The sequence below is a fragment of the Engraulis encrasicolus genome, chromosome 23 (assembly GCF_034702125.1).
Source record: "Engraulis encrasicolus isolate BLACKSEA-1 chromosome 23, IST_EnEncr_1.0, whole genome shotgun sequence".
NCBI lineage: Eukaryota > Metazoa > Chordata > Actinopteri > Clupeiformes > Engraulidae > Engraulis > Engraulis encrasicolus.
In genome coordinates this window covers 33,452,958-33,467,703 of record NC_085879.1, presented here as the reverse complement: position 1 = coordinate 33,467,703, position 14,746 = coordinate 33,452,958, and the positions used below count along the sequence as shown (strand labels likewise).

At 43.4% G+C, this 14,746-nt stretch overlaps 1 protein-coding gene across 1 annotated transcript in view; it reads left to right on the top strand.

Moving 5' to 3' along the window:
• pcdh11 (protocadherin 11) overlaps nt 1-14,746 on the top strand; it is a 218,859-nt gene that overhangs the window by 12,664 nt on the left and 191,449 nt on the right. Inside the window, exon 3 of the mRNA XM_063189923.1 lies at nt 542-3,028. Coding sequence (XP_063045993.1) covers nt 542-3,028 — 2,487 coding nt within the window. The remainder of the gene's footprint in view (nt 1-541; nt 3,029-14,746) is intronic.

Sequence of the window (14,746 nt, the reverse complement as noted above, 5' to 3'; positions counted from 1 at the left end):
GGGGTTTATCATTATCCCTTTTTTAATCTTTTGCCCCCCTCCCAAGCTCTTTATTTTCCACCACATGAAAATGTGGAGTATTTGAATGAGTCATACACACACACACACACACACACACACACACACACACACACACACACACACACACACACACACACACACACACACACACACACACACACACACAGACCAGACTTCTTCTGACGTTGATGCCTAATCCAATGATTTGGTTTGTCATCGTGTGTACTGATTACACGTTTTGTTGTTTTCTTCCTTTTTTCTTTTCGCATCTATCTAATGCAGTATTAATGCAGTAGTAACGTTGCCTGCCAAGTGCAATAGTAGCCTGTATACTGTGCTGATCACTGTTTTGTTGTGTTTTCGTTTTGTCTTTTTCTTTTCACATTGAGACCTAGGCTAATTAATCAGAGTGATCAAGTTATCAAATGCAACAATATACACTGTATACTCTATGTATACTATATACACTAATCACCCTTTTTGTCTGTGTTTTCTTCTCTCTCTCTCTTTCTGTGTACAGAGCGTCAGCGAATTCGGCCTGGACATCATCGAGACCCCGGAGGGTGACAAGTGGCCTCAGCTCATCGTCCAGCAGAGCCTGGACCGTGAGGTCAAGGACACCTTCGTGATGAAGATCAAAGTGGAGGACGGCGGCACGCCTCCCAAGTCCAGCACGGCCATCCTGCAGGTCACCGTGTCGGACGTGAACGACAACCGGCCCGTCTTCAAAGACAGCGAGGTGGAGGTCAGCATCCCGGAGAACGCGCCCATGGGCACGTCGGTCACGCAGCTGCACGCCACCGACGCCGACCTGGGCGCCAACGCGCAGGTCAGCTTCTCCTTCAGCAACCAGATCTCACCCTCCACCCGGCGGCACTTTGCCATCGACAGCCGCACCGGATTGATCACCGTCAAGCAGCCCCTGGACCGCGAGGTCACCCCCGTGCACAAGCTGATCGTGCTGGCGAGCGATGGCAGCGCCACCCCCTCCCGTGCCACTGTCATTGTAAATGTCACAGACGTTAATGACAACGTTCCGTCCATAGACACCCGTTATATAATAAACCTGGTGAATGGCACTGTTCTTTTGTCCGAAAACGCTCCGCTGAACACAAAGATAGCTCTAATTACCGTGACTGACAAAGATGCTGATCTAAATGGAAAAGTGACGTGCTACACGGACCCAGATGTACCTTTCCGCTTGAAGCCTGTGTTTAACAACCAGTTTCTGCTCGAGACGGCGGCCCCTCTCGATTATGAAACCACCCGGGAGTACGCAATTAGGATAGTTGCCTCTGATTCGGGAAACCCTCATCTGAACACGTCTGCGATGGTGCTCATAAAAATCAAAGATGAGAACGACAATGCGCCAATTTTCCCTCAGCCCGAGATTCAGATCTCCATACCTGAGAACAACGACCCCTCCACTCAGCTGATGAAACTCAGTGCCACGGACGCAGACAGCGGGCAAAATGCAGAGATCATTTACACTCTGGGCCCTGACGCCCCTGATGGATTTAGCATAGATCGGCGCTCTGGGATTCTGCTGGTGAACAAAAGGCTCGACAGGGAGAAGCATGAAAAATACACCTTCACCGTCATCGCCCGGGACAATGGATCCACCTCCCTGCAGAGCAACGTCACAGTGAGACTGATAGTCCAAGATCTGAACGACAACAGCCCGGCTTTCACTCACCCCGAGTACAACTTCTACGTGCCGGAGAACCTGCCGCTCTACGGCACGGTGGGATTGATCACCGTGACGGATGCCGACGCGGGGGACAACGCCGTAGTCACCCTCTCCATCCTGAACGCCAAGGACAACTTTGTCATCGACCCCAAAACAGGTGTGATCAAGCCCAACATCACGTTCGACCGTGAGCAACAGAGCTCGTACACATTCATGGTGAAGGCGGTGGATGGGGGCCAGAAGCCCAGCACGTCCTACGCCAAGGTCACAATCAACGTCGTGGACGTGAATGACAACCGGCCCGTGTTCGTCATCCCTGCCTCCAACAACTCCTTTGACCTTGTCCCCTCCAGCACCAGCCCGGGCTCGGTGGTCACCCGTGTGTTCGCCATTGACAATGACACAGGCATGAACGCCGAGCTGCAGTACAGCATTATTGGCGGCTCGCAGAGAGGACTGTTTTCCATCGACAAGAACACTGGGAATATCACGCTGCAGGAAAAAATAGTCTCCGTTGACCAGGGCTTACACAGACTGGTGGTGAAAGTCAGAGACCAAGGTCAACCGGAGTCCCTGCAGGCCATCGCCTTAGTTCACCTGTTTGTGAACGAGACCATGTCCAACGCCACCTACATTTACGAGCAGGTGCGCAAAAGCATGGAAACCCCGCTGGACCGCAACGTCGGCGAGAGCGAGGTGCAGCCTCAGGCCAGCGGCTACGTCATCGTCGTCATCGCCATCATCGCGGGGACAATGACGGTCATCCTGGTCATCTTCGTCACCGCGCTGGTGCGCTGCCGGCAGACGCCGCGGCACAAGGTGGTGCAGAAGGGCAAGCAGAGCGGCGAGTGGGTGTCGCCCAACCAGGAGAACCGGCAGATCAAAAAGAAGAAGAAGAAAAAGAAGAGGTCCCCCAAGAGCCTGCTGCTTAACTTTGTCACCATCGAAGAGTCCAAGCCTGACGACCCGACGCACGAGCACATCAACGGCAAGCTCGACCTGCCCGTGGAGCTGGAGGAGCAGACCATGGGCAAGTACAACTGGGCCACCACCCCCACCACCTTCAAGCCCGACAGCCCCGATTTAGCCAAGCACTACAAATCCGCCTCCCCTCAGCCCACCTTCCAGATCAAACCGGAGACCCCCGTCGCGCCCAAGAAGCACCATGTCATTCAAGAGCTCCCCCTGGACAACACGTTTGTGGTGGGCTGCGACACGCTCTCCAAGTGCTCCTCCACCAGCTCTGATCCGTACAGTGTCTCGGAGTGCAGCTGTCAGGGGAGCTTCAAGACTTCTGGGCAAATCCACACCAGACAGGTAATTCATGACTTCCTTTTCCTTCCTTCCTTCTTAAGCCGGCACACCGCTCGCACTCTCCCACTCCTCCCACTCCCCCCTTTCTCCACTGTCCCTTTGTAGATAAGAGAGAGGTTGGAAGGTGGTAGCTTGGGAAGAGGTGGGTGGATGAGGTGGAGGGGGGGTTGGAGGGTTTTGGTCAAGGGATTAAGGCACACAAAAGGGCTTGAAATGTGCATGAATTTCATCAGAGGTGAATATTATGAATATTGCACAGGGGTTGGGGAGGTGACACTTACACAGGAGGAGTTTACCGTCCTATTTTGTCTGTAGTTGCTTTTGCTCTGCGCAAGGAGGGATGTACCGGTAACAGTAGGGCCACTGGGAATTGCGCACAGTAAGGATGCCGTGGCCCCTGTAGTAAAAACGCATTGAAACTGTGGCAGTTTGTGATGTCGTGTTGACTTACTGTTAAGCACTTGTGTCAAGGGCAGCAGACTACTAGCCTGTGATGTTCTGTTCGTATGATCTTTCTAGCTTTGTAGTTCTAAGCCGAAAGAATAGTAATTGCAAAAATGTGTTATTAGGAGAGAAAAAAAAAAGAAATTGGTTTAGGGTGTGAAATGGCCTCCAGCTCATCACCTACTGTATAAGCATGACTAATCCAAACACGTTTAATAGAAGTCAAGTCCAAAGGGACATACAAAATACATATAGTGCTTCATACACTCTACAGTGCCTACACGTAGTATGGTGTTGCACATGTTTGAATTTCCATTCTCTCTCTCCAGCCCTCTCTCTCTCTCTATCTCTCTCTCTCTCTCTCTCTCTCTCTCTCTCTCTCTCTCTCTCTCTCTCTCTCTCTCTCTCTCTCTCTCTCTCTCTCTCTCTGCCTCTAACTGTAGGAAACATAGAAAGATACAGTAGGTATAGGGAAATAGTGTGAGAGAGAAAAGGAAATACACAGAGCAACACTAACTCTTTTATTCTATCGCGCTGTAAATTAAACTTTGCCAGCCTTCGAGACCAGACGATAACGCTAATGAGGGAATAGTTTATTTAAATACCGGCGCAATTCAGATCAGCATCCCAGTAGAGAAGAGAGGAGATAGGGCTACGGCAGATGCAAAGTGTCTTATAAATAAAAGCAGGTTAGGGGAATAAATGTAAATCAGTTGTGACACCGGCAGCCTCGCACTGCTCTCTTAACAGCTCCTGCCTGTGTCGTGGACCAAACACAAAAGGTGTTTTTTTAGTTTGGGTTTTTTTCCCCCTCGCAATTGTTGTGGGTCACTAAGATCAAGGTTAAGCCCTAGCTACGGGACAAGGGGGATACTGAAATTGAGGCAAGGGAGACTTAGTAATGACTTTCCAGAACCATCCATTTCCCCACCACCAACACAAAGAGTTGTTTTTAATGGTGTCCCCTAAGGAAATATTGTGGTTTAGTTTTTCCCAGACTGTTTTTGCATGTGGGGTATAAGTCACAGACAGAAACAAAGTCAAACTAGTTTAGGGACATAAACTAAACCGGCGGGGGAAGAATAAGAAACTGTCAAATATATTTGACAGACCTCGGAAAGCCTTCTCTAAATTGAAAGTATTGTCATGAGTCGTGACCATTAATATTACCTTTTGGGCTGTCTGTTACTTTGTCAGCTGTTTACAGTGAGTATCTTTCCTCAGCTGTATTTTAGAATATCACTCTTTGGTGTCAACACAGTGCCTGTGTTTTGGCATGGAAGTGAAGCTTATGATTGAAATGGTGGTAGATCCAAAGACCTTAGTTGTCCTTTTCCACTGAAGAGAAAACAGTGTGCATACTGTTGGTGTATTCTCTGTATTTATGGGTGCATTCTCTGTAGAAAGCCAGGCAGTTCAGTATGTGTTATTATCCAACTAATACTTCCTGATATTCAAACATCTGGTGAGAACTACTTACTGCATGTAGCTAATCTGGACACTTGGAGGATGTATTATGGTATCAGCTCAACCTAAATACCCTCTATTCAACAGTAATACCAGGAGATAAGGCTCAGCCTCTTACCACATAGCTAATATTATGAGGTGAAGTTAGTCCTTATAACTGGAGAACATCTCTGCATTTTCTTCCTATTTACAATAATTCCACATAGAATTGTAAATGTAGAATCTCTTTATAACATACATTTCATGCAAGCTGCCCCAATGAATAACAGAGGCATCTGCTTTTTTGCTGAATACACAGACATTTACATGAACATGATACATGATAAAAGGCTGTACTGTACATATTATACTGTTCCCATTTCAATAGTTCAAAAAAACAAAATGTTTAGTTTAAGTTCACATTGGAGTCTTTTCAAACACAAATTCAATCTTCTGTACTACACCTGTTAGGCCTACATAGATTTTTGACAATTACGTAAGCTAAGTACACTTTGACTTTAATTAGATAGGCCCCTATTAGCCTAACAAACTATGTAACAGTACATGTAGGCCTACTGTGCCAATAGGTTAACGTATGTACAGTATAACTTCAAAATATTGATACAGAAAAAACTGAATGCAAACTGACAACTTTGTGTACTCTTTCTCGAGAGTTTCTGTTTGACATTGGGCAGGGAATATGGTTCAGGTGGAGAAACATCAGACCAGTATACCGCACTTCAGTAAACAAGTCTAACTTTTACAAGGATATACTGCACACATCACCCAAGGACACACAGAACTATGTTGGAAAGGCAAGGTTTTTTAGCAGCTTCTCATCTGGTCTGAACTGTGTGGCTTTCATGGGATGTATGCTCGTCTAGTTTTTACTTTTTTGGCAGGCTGCATCCCGAATGCTGCCCACCAAATCAATTCAAAACACGTATTTCATGCTGCTTCCAAAAAACCCTTCCTATGCCATGCTCATGCTAAGACAAAAGTTGACATTATAAAGCTGACATTGGAAAAAGATTGCCACCCAGTTGAACAAAACATCATTGTAAAAAGCTGATATATAAAAAAAGTAAAACCAAAGAAAAGATTGCAAAGGCTCATCAGAGCAAAGAAAAACATTTTCTAAAAACACTGGCTCTTTATGCAAAGCTTAAATTATTTTAATGACCATCTTCTAATTTAGAGAAATGCCTTTCAATGCCCAAAGTTATTTTCAAGACAAAGCACTTCGCTGCCAGGGTTCTGTTTTGTTTTTTTTCTAGTCTAGTTTTAATCAGTGCAGAAGTATTTTTTCAATGCCAAACTAAAGCCTCTGAATTACTGCCAGGGATCTGATGATGACGGTGTAGCGCATTTTGTTTGACTAGTTCATTTCTTAATTACCCACCACGGTCCAAATGCAAATACACAAAGACGCATCCGCTGCATACTGTACATTCATACATGATATTATCAAACACCCACACACACACACACACAGACACACAGACACACAGACACACAGACACACACACACACACACACACACACACACACACACACACACACACACACACACACACACACACACACACACACACACACACACATATGACATCATATATATGACCTCTTTACATCATCTTGTAGATTCAAAGGCAATAGTCTTTAACCACTGACACTATGGCTAGGGTTTCTCAAGATCTCTCATCCCTAGAGCAGAAAATCCTTCTCTGCATATTTCTTGCAAATTACAGTATATCTACATTGTGTGCAGGGTAATTTAGGGTGACACCCACACAGAGATGATATTTCTCTCTCTCTCTCTCTCTCTCTCTCTCTCTCTCTCTCTCTCTCTCTCTCTCTCTCTCTCTCTCTCTCTCTCTCTCTCTCCCCCTGCCATCCACCTTTCATTTGAAAGCCAGGCGAACTACGCTCTGCCATGCCTCATTACATGTAAAACCTTTTTTTCCTAGACAGATTATGCTGGAGAAAATAACATGTAAATCAGTTTATGTTTGTAATACTTCTCATCAAATTCTCTGAATGACATTTCTGTGCCGCCATTATTATTTTTTTGCTTGGTCCTGTTTCGTTTTTTGTTGTTGTTATTGTTGTTGTAATCATTATATCATGCACACACACCACAACAGAACCAGACTTTGTATCATTTAAATTGCAATTTATTCTCCAGAGTAGCTGCATAATGGGGACAGACAAACGCTAAAAGTACTGTACAGATGTAGGCTACATTTGCTGTTTGATAGTGCTGTGTTGCTTATCATCAGAATGTGAACAGCTCTCATTAAGCTAGTTTTCAAGCCAGGTATTCCAAGAACATGGTTAAGTGATAAGCCTGGCTAAGTTCACCTACAGGAAGTGGTAAACCTGCTAATAGACAGTAGCCCACATCTCTCATTTAATTAAAAGCAAATGAAGCCTCCTGGCCTTTTGTATTGGAGGATTTACCACTACCTCAAAGTTAACTTAAAGGGACACTGTGTGAGATTTTTAGTTGTTTATTTCCAGAATCCATGCTACCCATTCACTAATGTTCCTTTTTCATGAATATTTACCACCACCATCAAATTCTAAGTATTCATTATGACTGGAAAAATTGCACTTTTCATATGTGAAAAGGGGGATCTTCTCCATGGTCCGCCATTTTGAATTTCCAGAAATAGCCATTTTTAGCTGCAAAAATGTACTTGGACCATACTAGATTTTTTTTGTTTATTACTAAGTAAACTAAGATCACATTTGGCAATAGGGAGCCTAGTTTCAATGAGCAGCATAGTTGCAGTACCCTTTTTGACCATTTCCTGCACAGTGTCCCTTTAACTTGTTTTACTATTAAGCCAGGATCTTGGAATACCCAAAGTCTCATTACCACTACGAGCCTGCTATGCCATGAGTCAGCTGGCACATCCGGAGTCTAAGTTAGATATAAGCGTGCATGAGATGTGATGGTGTTGTGATCCCATCCTCACAGCCAGTCGCATCCTTTAGTTCATGCTTCACAAGCAGTGCAGTGACTAGGCTACCATAGACGTCTCTTGGGAAAACAGGGTAAGAAAAAAAAATAAAACACTGCTTGAGTAGGGAGCTGCGTACAAGCTCAGCATCGGCGAATGGATACATGTAGTTTTTTATTTATTTATTCTTTTTTTCATCACTACCCTGACAGTACACCTGTTGTTGCCTGTTTAATTAAGATTCTATAACTACAGTATAGGTCACTTAAACTTGCCATATTTTTTGTCAATTTGACAATTTGCCTTGCAATAATAACTATGTCAGCAATTAGCCCTTAATGGTGTCATTCATTAGCATTTATTAGGGTGATGTTTTTCCAAGGCCTTTCCGAAATATTGTTTATGTGCTAGCCGATAGTGGTGCTTTTTATGTGGTCTGTGGCAATGCTTTAACATATGATTAGCTTAACCACATACATAAAGTAGTTGAATAAGCTCCTATGTGGTAGTAGTGTAACATGCTTTCCTACAGAGAGATTGCCATGAAATGGAATGAAATAAGATTTGCTTGAGCACATACCTACAGTATTTGGAGCCCAGGTTTTGTTTTCAGGACTAAAGTGTAGATAGATTGACGATGCACTGTCCAATGACAGCATGAAGGCTGAATGCCAGTGCTCGGTATGGTTAATATTTAATAGCCTGTGATGTTCAAAGCCCTGTTTGATTATGCTGGGAGACTATAGAAGTGGACTAGCTGCTGTTTGCATTGGCATTGGTTTGCTGTGGAATAGTGTATTGTAGGATAGTCGAGATAATCAGAGACGATTTTCTTTCTTGTTGAAATCCATGTAGTTGAAGGTCATTTGGATGTCAAACATAACTGCTTCAGACATGTGGCAACTGAAGAAAGAGGCTTGTCAAAATGCATCTGGCAACGCACATTTATGGCACCATAAGGCTCGTCGTCGTAATACTTAAAGAGGTCCATTTCCAAGACTGAGGAACACAAGACTCAAAACAGCCTCTTTTTCCCTCTCCACGCACTGTAGATTCTCCCCATCACCCTGCTTTCTCTGTTACCTCTTATTTCTTACTGTTCTTAGCCATTGATTTTAGAGGTCATTCCCTCCACCTTCCGCCCAGCCAGCCAACCAACTCCCACTCCCCACTCCTTTTCCCCAACCCATAACCCTGTGATGATGACTAGCTTCCGTCGTCTCAATACATGCTTTAGCTGTGCACATTTTAAAAATGAAGTGTTAATTCATTATTTCTAAGAGAGTGGATTTAACATATCCTAGAGTGTATGTGAGACCCAGAATACTCTGTAAGTGTTGAGTGAACACTGCATTTTTACGGTGTGTGGCAGATCAAATAAGTCTTCATGCTGCTTGACTGATCTCAGATGAAGCGACGCATATGCAAGAGTAATGCTCGCATTACACATACAGGCCAGCCAGCCAGCCATCCATCCAGCCAATGTGTGTGTTTGTATCATGTTGGCAGAGCTGGTGGTTTTCCAGGTCAGTCTCTGTGTCACAGTAACCTACTTGTGACCTCATTCAAGGGCTCCTTGCACATTCAGTGAACCTCGTTTCTCGGTTAGCGACGCGTTTGGTCTGTTTTGTCCCGTTGATGGATGAATCGGGATAAAAGGACAAGAATGTCGCCAATTCAACTTGCAGACGTTCCGCCTAAAAAAAACGTGCTTGAAAAAAATAAAGAAATAAAAATATGTTTGTGAGGAAGCTCTTGTCTCAGCAAAAAGGCCTTAAGTTTTCAGCTCTGCTAACGTTTAAAGGACTATGTGTCTTCAGCCAGATTGCAGTGTTGTCATTTACCAATAATTACTCAGTAGTTTATTGTCGAGCCCTGCACATTGCACTGGAATGTCAACAAGGGTGGCAAAATACTTTGTTGTGAAAAATTGATTGTTATTTTTACATATAGTAAAAGGACGTATTTGGCCTGTCGGGAACAATTTCTTTCAAGGTTTTTCTATCTCGTGAAAGAAGCACGTAGCTCTCAGCTCATTAATTTGCCACAAGGTCTGACAAGAACATATTTCATTTTATTTTGCCCTGATGCTTATCTCTGTTTGCATGCATAAAACATGTACTGCAGATAGATAGATTGTTGATAATACCATCAGTTCAGGGGGGGAAGCAGCAAGCCAATTTGATATCAAGATTAGGCTCTGCGACGGAGGAAAAAACAAAACAATGGCCACAGGCAAATTGGGTTTACTTTTTTCACAAAACTGTCACAGTGTACCAGGAAAACTTTGAACCAACCCCAGAATCAGCGTCATACGGTGTCTGTCAGCAACAACACATGCAGATTGAGATAACAGAATATTAATCAGGATGGACTAAGTAAGCAGATTTCAACAATAGGTAGGCCTATGAAGAAGAAAACACAAGTGAGTGCTGATGTCTGAATAGTCAGGAACAAGCAATGCATAGCTCTGGGTGCCTGCAGCAGGGGAGGTGGATGTGTGGATAGCAAGTACACACACACACACACACACACACACACACACACACACACACACACACACACACACACACACACACACACACACACACACACACACACACACACACACACACACACACGTATTTCAGCATGGACAGAAAATAAGTGAGGGGGAAGATGAGCATACAGATGTGGCAGATAAAAAAAAATGTAATTTGCAGCCCAGAAAGGGACGGGAGGATGAGTTGAGTGGTGCTATACTGTGGTGGTGGTGGTGGCTATAAAGACAAATTTATAGCTGAAACATTTGTGTAAATTTGCATGCAGTGTCGAGTAAAGCGCACCAGCCGATAACAGCAGACAGCAGCATTCTTCAAGGTATAATCTGACAAGAGAAAAAAAATGCCCTTTGTAGTCTGTCCCTTGAAGAATGCTCTTTCTTTTCCTCATGTTTTTTTTTCTTCATCTCTCACCTCCTCCCTCTCTCTCTTTCTCTCACTCAATCACACTCACTATACACATATGTAAATAAAAAAATGTAAGTAGGGAGAGAGATTTTCATTTTCCTCATTCTTTTGCATTTCATTTTCTTTGCCATCAATTTCCTTTCTTTCTGTATTTTTTCTTACCACCATTACATATTGGTGTGTGCATTCTGCCTGTCGCTATACCTAGCTCTCTACCTACCTATCGTTTCATGCTGGTGTGTGCATACAGTACTGCCTGCCACTTTTTGTAGCTCTCTACCTATACCTAGATGCCTATTGTAACTCCAATCTCCCTCTATATCTGTCTGTCTCTCTATATTACAGGAGACGGCACTGAAACCGCCACTCTATGGCACACTCTGTGGCACAGGCACAACTCGCTCCCAAAGGATTAAAATCAATCTCTAGCTGCCATTTCCTAGAGAGAGGAGAGGAGAGCGGGGAGAGGGAGTGAGAGAGGAGAGGACAGGAGAGGAGAGGAGAGAGGGAGAGAGGAAGGCACTGACTGAAGAGGTGAAACGCATACAGACCGTACATGTTCTCTCGACCACCCCCCCTGCCTCAACCTCATGAGCTTCAGACAAGACCTAGAAAGAGGAACGAAAAACGAAAAGACTTAATTGAACAGAACCACAACACAACACATCTTGTTGCCTGCTTGTTGCCTGTGCAATCTGCTAGCGTTGTAACGTAACAGTAGTAGAAGGTTTGAAAAAAAGTAATTTTTTGTCAAATCTTTTGTCCGCACTTATCAGTGTCACCGTTATAGGACACTAGTTGACTATTCGAGAGAGTACCTCTCCCCACATTACGTAATCACACCCATATGAAGCATACTGAATTCAACGGAGAACTGTATAGTATATTTATGTAGATAAATGTACTTACTGTATATTTACTATAACACAGTCACGGTTTTGTCTGTGTCTCTTGATTCTGTTTGCCTTGTTTTTGCAAAAAAAAAAGACAGAAAAAATAATGAAAGTACTGTAGATGATGGATAAACTGGACCGACAAAGAATAAAACACACTCGGGACAACATTTGTGAAAAAACACTGACCTACCTGGTTGTCGTTTTGTATCTTTTTGCACCTATACCACTAAATTTGTCCTCTGAGGGCTTGCTGGGAAGCTGAAGTAAACGGCTGATGATGTGCTATGCTCTCTTGCAGGCTCCATTGTGAGTGGGGGGTGGGGTGGTTGGGTGTGGGGGTTGCTGCAGGTGATTGTTCTGCTTATGTTGGATGGTGCCATTTTGTTGACGACAGACTTTTTGGTTTAATTATATATATTTTTTGGTTTTACTCTTAAGTTACTGCCCGTGAGTACAAGTGCAGAGTGTGGCTATATCATTGCAGTGCATGGCTGTAGGGAGCCCCACCACAGTATAGAGTGTGCAACACTCGAAGGTATTCCAAGATGGTGGTTTGGGAGCAGCCCATGATTAACTTTACCTGAAGATAATGGTAAATCAGCTAATAACAGAGCCTGAAGTCCCCGTTTTCGTCACTAAATGACGCCTGTAGGCTATCTATTAGCAGCTTTACCACTTCCTGTAGGTTAGCATTGCGAGATGGTTGATCATTTGACCATTTTCTTGGAATACCCCCAAATCCCGTCTCAGAGGACGCATTCAAGTTGTTGTCCAGGGGTGCGTTTCTCGACAGTCTCTTTGCTAACTAAGTTAGCAACTTACTTGCTTGCTATGTAATATCCCATTGGCAAGCTACTAAGTTGCTAAGTGGTTAGCAACAATGCTTTCGAGAAGCGTGGTCTACGAAATCCGACTGGACTAGAGAGTTTAACCACACTTTTATTTTGCTAAGCCACGACCACAGGGGACCAGTATCTACGCTTAAATAATCAAAAGCTCTTTGTGTGTGACACTATAGAGGAAGACAAAGTCTGATCTTTTACATGTTTGTGTGCATTTAACCAGCCTGTGAAATCAAAGCTGATTCAATCTGTGGGATGTATTTAATTGAATCCAAAAATAATCATAACAATAATGATGAAAAAAACTTAATACAAGCTCAGGCAGTCTAGGAGTTGTGGTGGGCTTAAGCAAGAAGGAAGTAGGCCTACTTGGATCTGTGCACATATTTTAATCAATGTATTATGTATTCAACAAGGATTAAGGGGAACAAGTATACTGAACACCAAAACAAGTAGCGTATCCAGGCATCATATTTTGTCAGCAATAAAGTGAACCGTAGGGACTCGCCACACGCAAGCACATCCCTTGTTTGTTATTTTACTTACAGGCACAACACACAACAACGACCAAAACCTGTAATCACACAGTACATCTCCGAAACGTTAATTTATTTATTTATTCAACCAGTGAATTGCTCAATGATCAGCTTTTTATGAATGTTCAATTATTTTGACCTTATAACTGATATCCCTTACATATAAAAGACTTTCGACACACAATTCATTTCAGACTTCATTATTATCACAATATGATGCTATTAGGATAATGTCAAAACCCCATCTATAGAAATCTAGTGCCATTTAAAAAAATGGTTAGACTTGCCTGAATTGAACTTTTTGGAAACTAAAAAGAACTATATATACAGAGCTTTTGTACAAGGGTGGGGGCGGGGGGAGGCTGGTTGGACACCATCACTTGTGTCAAATGTGAAGTACGTTATGCACCTTAAATTATCTTTGTACAATTCTTTGATTTGCCAACGTGAAGTAAAAAAAACTGTATGATGTAATTATTTTCTTTTTATGTTGATGTATGTTTTGGGCTTCTGAATTTTATTAAAGTGTTTTGCATTGTATTGCATATGCCAATGAGTCATTTCTTAACCAGGTGGTGATCCCATCCACTCCACATTTCCTACAGTTTACTAATCATCATTAACATGTCGGTGCAATCATAAACTCATACATGTACATGACTGCATTTCAAAACACATACACTGTAACTGTCTATTACCACCAGCCATTTTTTCCTACGAACATATAACTGTAATCTTCACTCCAACTTTCTGTCTTGAAAGTACAACATAGTTACCTGCTTCACACCAGACCATATGTATAACCGGCCATCCGGGTACTTTGTTCGTGAACGAGCGGTCCGCCCCTTTTTGGGGAAACCAAATCAAATGTCTCATTAACTTACATGCAACATCGGCTATCCTAAATTAACTCCGTCCATGCTTCAGCCACGGCTGTTTGGCTATATTATTTGAGCAGCCGACAACACAACACGTTTTCGCCATGTTGAGCGTGAACAACGCTTGTCTACAGGTCCTTGTCTTTTGTTTATTCTTTCCCAACACCACCAATTGACTTGCCTTGGCTTTCCCCCCAATGTTATTCCCCCAAAAATGGGGCGTAACACACACAGTACATGTCACGCCGGTTATACGTATATATCGTCAGATATGGTCTAGAGACCGCCTACTGAATTTCTCGTTGGAGAGGTGTGGTGTATAATTGCCAACGACCCTGTATTGGCCGTTACGAATGTATCATTTGGTGTATACGGAGCCCATAGCCAATCGTGTCAGATGTATTCATTCACTCAAGTAATATGCGTCATTATCTTTCCACCCCTCCCTGCTCTCTGATTGGCTCCCTTATTCAGGCCACCCTGTTTAGACGAGTGTCCTAGACGAGAGCTTGGAAGTGACGTCACTTCCCCCGATTTCATGGGACCTCAACGGCATTTTTAGCCGAAAATCGTAGCATGTAATCCAATAGCGGTATTAAAATGGTATTTCGATCTCCTTCGAGTTGTGCCACGAGCTCCACATATGTTGTTTCCGATATTTTTGTTAAATTTTTCGTACAAACCCCTAAACTTTTTAGAAAGCTGTGTTTCTTCACATTTTTCATGCAGATGCCCTCGGAACAAAACATTGATACTTCTGCA